The sequence below is a fragment of the Syngnathus typhle genome, linkage group LG10, assembly GCF_033458585.1.
Source record: "Syngnathus typhle isolate RoL2023-S1 ecotype Sweden linkage group LG10, RoL_Styp_1.0, whole genome shotgun sequence".
Taxonomy (NCBI): domain Eukaryota; kingdom Metazoa; phylum Chordata; class Actinopteri; order Syngnathiformes; family Syngnathidae; genus Syngnathus; species Syngnathus typhle.
Window position 1 is genome coordinate 3,303,034 of NC_083747.1, and position 7,717 is coordinate 3,310,750.

Sequence of the window (7,717 nt, forward strand, 5' to 3'; positions counted from 1 at the left end):
TCTACTATATTACTAACATTTTATCTGAACGCTATCGATGTTAAATTACTTTGATATAAGTATTTTTGTCCTAAATTCTTTTTCAAAGCGTGAAGTTCGCTTTTTGGCGGTTTTCTTTCGTGGCTAACTTAATTAACCTGCTAGCCAAAACTTTCGTAATATCACATTTCTCCAATCTTCACAATAGTCAAACCTGTAATGGAAGCCATGGAAGAAACAGCAGGAGGAAGCACCTTGCCTTCAGCAGAGGAAGACCAAGACTCAGAGGTTTATTACCCATACATTAAACTATACTAAAACTTAACCGCAGACTTTAATGGCGTTTGTTCGTCCTAGATTTTATTGAGCGTTTTGGCGCAACAGAACCAAGTGGGCCTCTGCTTCTATGACAGTAAAGACTCATCAATCCACTATATGGTTGATACTCCAGATAACCACGAGTTAAACCTTCTGGCCAGAGGTACTTTTGAACCTTATTTGTTGTTTTCCACCTAAATAGCCCTAAATAAATTTATTGTACATTGTAAACGGCAAAGGTCAAACACACCAAGTTAATTTGATGTTTAGCTAGCTTGATAAAATGGCGTTTAAAACCGCCATTTTGTGTCTAACATCATTCTTCAACCATTTAGTCATTCAGGAGATTTGTCCTCAAGTGATTATCACCAGTGCAAAGCAAGAGCGCTGCATGACCCGCTTCCTGATCCAACTTGGTGAGTCCATGGGAACAAAATGTTATGGCAAGGACAGAGAGATTTTGCCAGAGGGCTTGTTATGTTGTCATGGTGTATCAGGCCAGCAGTATCTGTGGTCAAGGCAACGATAGCGGCCTGCAAGAGTGATAAACAATAAAACATGTTGTTGTGTAAGGCGTTGGAAATTGTTTTTGTTGAATTCTTTTCAGAGTCAAATCCAGACTACAAACCAGAGGTGGTTATTTATCCATATCTTGACTTTGGTAAGTAGTACAACAACAAAAAGCCATGAAAAACTCAAATAACAGTCACAAAAATACTCATTTGTGGGTTTAACATCATTCCCATGAACCAAAACTATAAAGCTCAGCTTCACTAGAAACTCCAACACACTATTGACAGTCCAAGAATGATAGGAACATTATTTCGTGCACATATTATACCTACTTAATGGTCACAAATTAGTATTTAAAGCACGTATTTTATTTTGTCAGGTCTGGAACTGGGCAAGACAAGGCTCCTTTCAGCCCACCTGCCTTTCCTCCCCGCTTCCATTTCAGAATCAGAGAAGATGGCCTATCTCGCCTCCTGTATCTCCTTTGACTCTCCCCTCATGGTGAGCCGGCTGTTAATTCTTCATTCCAACTCGTCAAGTGGCACTTTTGATGAATTGGCGTGTGTCTATGTGCCGATTGGACGTAGCTGAGGGCACTTGGCGCTCTTCTAAAATGCATGGACAGGAGGAGAGTGGGAGTTGAGCTGGAAGACAGAAGTGTTGCCGTTCCCATCCTGCATTTCAGTGCCTACACGCTGTAAGGCACGCCTAAATCAACGCAGAACATCCTTTTTTTTTTTAATGACTATTGTTTTTTTTTATATTTCCCCAACACAGTAAAGGTGTGTTGTACATTGACAGGGAAGCATACAAGTAAGTGGACTATTCGTTGGGTGATCAATACACATTCAAATTTTTAATATGTATAAAATGCCTCCTTTGTTTACATAATTCTTCCAGTGTTCTTCAGATCTTCAAATCAGAGCTTCACCCATCTGTGTATAAACTTCATTCGGGTGAAAAAGAAGGATTCAGCCTTTATGGTACAATACGAAAGACCCATATACTTTTCTGACCCAGGGATATTATATAATGCTTTTAATCTGTATTGTACCTTGCAGGATTATTAAACTGCTGCAGTTGCAGGTTTGGATCCAAACTGCTCCGGTGAGAATGTGCTAGGTTAACTTTTAAATATATTTTATTGAAGTGTTTAAGATGTCTTCGTCCATTCCAGTCAGTGGTTCTTGCGACCAACGATCGACCTCGCCGTGTTGAACCGACGACAGGAAGTGATCCGCTTCTTCACGTCGCCTCGGAATTCAGACTACCTGGACACTTTGCGGACGTCACTACGTAACATCAGAAACATCCCGGTACTTTATTCTGCCCTTGTTGCTACGTCTGCGATTGTTCACCTTGTCATAAAAGCTTTTTGTGTTGTAGACTCTTTTGCGTAGTATGTCTCTCTCACACACCAAAGTGACAGATTGGCAGAGTCTTTACAAGGTCAAATCAATTTGTACGATCATGAGCGAGCATTTTCTGGATCTGATTGTGTGATTTTTTTTTAGACGGTGCACAATGCAGTTTATATCAGAGACACAGTACGACACCTTCCTCAATCCATTCAACTGTTCCGGGACATCAGCGAACGCTTCTCTGATGACCTCCAATACATCGCTTCGCTCATCAGCCGCGTGGTACCAGATGAGATTTTTTAAATTACACGTCACGAGCCGAATATTTCCTGTTGCTGGCACACAGGTGGACTTTGAAAACAGTGTCGTTGAGAACCGCTTTACCGTCAAACCAAACATAGATCCGGCAATCGATGAAAGTGAGTATTAAACTAAATGATTTTCAATAGACAAGGATATAATAAGAGTGGCTAGGAAGTCAACTCTGTGCTGTTTTTTGTCCATCAGAGAAAAGAAAAATGGCGGGCTTGTCCACCTTCCTGTCGGATGTTGCGAGAAGAGAGCTGGCGCACCTGGATCCCAGATTCACCTCCTGCTGCGTCGTCTACATCCCTTTGGTCTTCTTCTTTACTTTCTCATTTACAATATCTTCCAGAAAATATATATATTTTTTATTCCACTCATTCATATCTCTTCCACCAGATCGGGTTCTTGCTCTCTGTTCCGCGGCCGCCTAATATGCTGACGAAACAAGATTTTGAGATACAGGGTCTTGAGTTCATGGTGGGTTTATTAATATGATCTTTGATCCAATGCTATAGAAGATTAAAACCTTTGAAGAAATGGGAGAATCGCTTATTGTGATGATATTGATGACTCATCACTTATTATGTCCATCTCTAATAGGTTGGAATTGGTCAAAGGATGTTCCCAGATAAGATTGTAATTTATCGGATGTCAGATCTTAAATACTAAAAGGGGGCAAATCATTTCGAAGAAAAAAACATCAATGTTTTCATGTGTGTGAAATGTGCGCTAGTTTCTATCAGAAGATCACTTGAACTACCGCAACCAGAGGACCAAAGAGCTGGATGACCTCCTGGGAGATTTGCACTGTGACATCAGAGGTTTGTTATGCTCGAAAAAACAGAACACTAATGAATAAAAGACTCCTCTCATCATAAACCGTCTCTTTCCCCTAGACATGGAAACAGCTGTCATGAATCAGCTACAAAACGCCATTTTGGAGAGGAGCGACTCGCTATATAAGGTTGTCATGCAATATGTTACACGTCTTCATTCCTGATTGTTCACGTTATGAAGGTTCTGGATCTGGCTGCTGAGCTGGACTGTCTAATGTCGCTGAGTAAAGTCTCCCAGGAGTACGGCTACACCTCACCCAAGCTGATCACCCGCAAAGCAATATCGATCAATCAGGGCAGGTTGGCACTGATCAAATCTTTTGAAATGATTGTATTGTGAAAAACAAAATGGCTGCTATTTTACTCACCAGACACCCGTTGTTGGAGGTGTGTTCTTCTGTGTTTGTGGCTAACTCCTTTGAGGGCCTTGAGTCACAGGGCAGGATCAAAATCATCACGGGACCCAACTCATCTGGGAAGAGCATCTTCCTCAAGCAGGTAAAAAAAAAAATTCAAGGATCTTCAGCTTAAGCTAAGCTATGATAGAACAAAACCTAGTTCCTCAAATCATATCAACCCTATCACAATTTTATCTGTACATTCAAACAGTCCTCATGTTGTGAAGTCCTCGACTCAACATGGCGTTGTTATGTTTAGACTACGTCATTTGTTGATAACCCATGTCTTCACTAGGTCGGTCTGATCGTCTTCATGGCTCACGTCGGCTCTGACGTGCCAGCCAAGGGTGCGGAGATAGGCTTGGTGGATGGAATATTCACCTGCATGCCGGGCCGAGAATCCGTGTCCGTGGGTCTCAGCACCTTCATGATTGACCTCAACCAGGTTGGTATCAATTCATTCTCACTGTGGAAAATAAATGAAAATTCATTGCACTCACTCTCAAAATATTTCCCCAGCCCACAAACACACCAATGCGACATTAACCGTTTTTTTGTTTTTTTCCCAGATGTCCCAGACACTTCGCAGCAGCACGGGCAACTCATTAGTGCTCATTGATGAATTCGGAAAAGGGACAAACACCGTAAGGAATATATTTGCCTTCTTGCATCGGGAAATATTCTCACTCAAACGAGCCGGCATGTATTATTCAACGCAGAGCTGCAGCCGAAGTGCAACATTCAACAGCGTTTGCATCATCGAATGAAATTCCATCCGTAATTTGGATTTTTCAAGAATAATAATGCTCCGTTTTGATCAATAGGATGATATTTAGTTAACAATTCATGGTATGGTCCCAGTTGCCACACCTATTTATTTCGAAAATCCCCCACGAGCTTGACATTTGTTGTTCCGATCGCACAGGCTGAACTGTTTCAATCCGCACTAAGATGCGCAGGAGGCAGTTTTCGCATAAAAGAGTGTGTTCTGCCTCCGAGGCAACACAAATGGGAGCTTTAACGCTTTATTACCGCCATGTACTAAAACTGCAGCTGTCTCGGAGGCAACATTTACACCTGAATACGTCTGTAGACTTTTTATTGGACATTCTGGCTTTGCATAATGCTGTTTTTTTTTTTTAAAGGTGAATTGTTTCGGCAGGCTTTGCATGGTGATTTGAACTATTGGCTCTTACAGGTGGACGGCTTGTCCCTACTGGCTGCAACCATCTCTCATTGGCTGAACAAAGCTCCGGTTGATGTTCCTCACATCCTGCTGGCCACTAATTTTCACAGTTTGCTGCAACTGGGCCTCTTACCCACCTCCAACCTGCTGTCTCTTCTGGTACTAACAGATGCTCTTACTCCATTATTGAAATGGAAGCCTGGAGCGGACATGATGTTTATGTTTCAGACGCTTGAGACGGCAGTGGATGGGGATGAGCTGGTGTTTCTGTACCAATTGAAGAAAGGCATCTGCCAATCCAGTTATGCTGCCAATGTCGCCAGATTGGCTGGCTTGCCTGATGATGTTGTACAGAGAGGATTGGAAGTGTCAGAACTCTACAGGACAGGAAAAGCCATCAAACGTATTGATAAATCAGACGAGGAGGCCGATAGGTTTGTCTGATTCTTTTGTTTAGCCAGAAGCATCGTGGAGTGGACATCCAGGTGTGTTGTTTGACAGATACACGACCGTGGTGGAGAAATTTATGAGCCTGGACCTTGATGATGAAAATCTGGATTTGCAGCGCTTCTTGAAAGAGGAAGTTCTGCCCTCTGCTGGACAGAGCCTGAACACCTGAAGTGTCCTACTGCGTCACTTAGTTTCCAATTCGGATGTTTTTGTTGGAACTGTTCACATTGTTTGACAACATAGTGGTTAGAATTAAATTAAGACCGATGTCCGAAAGTCTATTGATCCGACACCGACTTTTCCGAGGTGCACTTGAACGCCTCCTCAGAAAGCGGGACACTTATGAGAACGCTGCACGCTCCTTTGCTGGTCTCGCGCTTAGGGAGGAAAACGGACTCACAAACCCCTTTTTCCCGTGACATTTGTGTGCGTTTATGAAACCCCAGAACACACATATCCAAACACACATATACACACATGTATACAAGTACACACTCAAACCCACTAACATACACTCCTGGAAACCTGTACACTCACTGCTGTTGAGAATAAAGTTGATGCAAGATTCTCTAACCGGACTCGTCCATAGTGCTCCATCCCTAACCACTAATCCACATCTTTACATGGTCCTTCGAGCCGGATTAGGGTTCCCCCGACACTATGGAATCAACAACTGATAGCCAGCAGCGGGAGTCGTCGGCCCGACCCAAGAGAGATCCTCGTCCACCTGCACATTTAGACCCATATGAAGTCACTCTTTTGCCCTCTCAACAACCTGTAGCCCAAGCCTCCTCTACACCTGTAGGACAACTAGGCCAGGTTCTGTCAACCAGAGCAAGGAGTTTGACAAGTTACCGGTCAGCTGCACATTCACGACGATCATCTCAGATGTCAAACGGTCTCAGTCTGCTCCAAAGCACATCAGACATACAAGCAGCTGCACTAGAAGAGGAGATAAAGGGTTTGGAGCTTGCAGACCTACAACAGGAAATAGAAGAGGAAAGAAAGGCTGACTTGGAGGCTGCAGCATTGGATGCACAAGCCAGGGAAGGACAACGGCTACAAGAAGAGGCACATTTGGCTAAAGAGAGACTAGCTAAAGAGATGGGGAGACGCAGGCGCTTGAAGAAGCTGGAGAAAGAGGTACAAATTGCCAGTCTTGTGAAGACCTACCTATCAGAGACGAACGATGATGCCTTGTCCACTTCATCAGCTCCCGCTACATTCTCCAAGCCGTCCCTGCGATCGCAGCCACCGCGGGTGCCCTTCGTTCTCACCCAGCATCCACCTGTACAACCGCCACCTCCAGCGCCCGTTCAAATACCACCTCCAGCTACTGTCCCTGGACAGATAGTAGCACCACCCGCTAATCTCATCACAAGTGCCCAAGCTAGTGTTCCTGTCAGCGCACCACCCATTGCAGCAACAGTAGCTGCATTTCCACCTGGACGTGTATCATCCTCGCCCGTCCTCCCTACGGTGACAAGCCATGCAGTTGGAACGCTACCAATTACGAGTCCCCCATCTCAATATCCAGGTGTTTCTGCTACCAGTACAAGCTTCACAACAACACCACTGGCAACTTCAGTGATGCCACCACCTCCTACAATGCCATTTGCTCAACCCATTACACCAACTGCAACACCCGTCCCCGCTGCACCGCCTTGGACCTACCCAGGTATGGAGACCTTGATTGCCACATCCTATGGCATTCCCAAACCAACACTTCCCTTCTTTGAGAGTGGTAAAGAAAGCGACTTTGCACTTTTGAAGATGGCACTCGACAACTTGATGAACAGTCACACTCATCTCAGCGAACACTATAAATATCAAGTGCTCCTGGGTCAGCTCAAGCTCCCGAGTGCTCTGCAGTTGGCCAAATCATACATGTATGACCCGGCACCATACACAGCAGCAGTGGGAGCTCTGCAAGACAAATACGGACAGCCGAGACAACTGGTCCAAAGTGAATTAGGGGCAATACTCAACTCCCCAGCCATCAAATTTGGAGATGCTGATGCATTCGACTCCTTTGCCCTCTCTGTCCAGTCACTGGTCGGTATGCTGCGCACGCTAGAGGGACCTGTAGGTTACGAGCTCCGGTGCGGTTCCCATGTTGACCGCCTGTTAAGCAAACTGTCTCCATCCCAGAGAGATGGATTTGTGGAATATTGCCTCGTTCGCGGCATCCTGCAGCCCGGTTCAGAGCTCACCTACTCCCTGCCTGACTTTGCCGCATGGCTCCAGATGAAGGCTCAAGCAAAGCGTCTGGCCAGTCGAGCTACCCTTCTCTATAACTCTACCGGGCCTTCTACACCTAAGAGAGAACAGTTTCGTTCAAAGCCCAGAGATAAGACCGCATCAGTCTTC

The 7,717-nt window shown here is 44.7% G+C and overlaps 1 protein-coding gene across 1 annotated transcript; it reads left to right on the plus strand.

Moving 5' to 3' along the window:
• The first annotated feature begins 207 nt into the window (after positions 1–207).
• Positions 208–5,611, plus strand: msh5 (mutS homolog 5). Its single transcript, XM_061288190.1, has 24 exons — positions 208–267; positions 337–460; positions 633–713; positions 905–958; positions 1,190–1,311; positions 1,398–1,507; positions 1,588–1,623; positions 1,711–1,793; positions 1,872–1,917; positions 1,988–2,126; positions 2,197–2,259; positions 2,325–2,453; positions 2,518–2,590; positions 2,679–2,788; positions 2,874–2,954; positions 3,211–3,298; positions 3,374–3,441; positions 3,495–3,613; positions 3,685–3,811; positions 4,007–4,156; positions 4,281–4,355; positions 4,910–5,056; positions 5,126–5,331; positions 5,399–5,611. The coding sequence occupies exons 1-24, from the start codon at positions 208–210 to the stop codon at positions 5,514–5,516; spliced, it is 2,409 nt and encodes an 802-aa protein (XP_061144174.1). The 3' UTR covers positions 5,517–5,611.
• Positions 5,612–7,717: the final 2,106 nt, after the last annotated feature.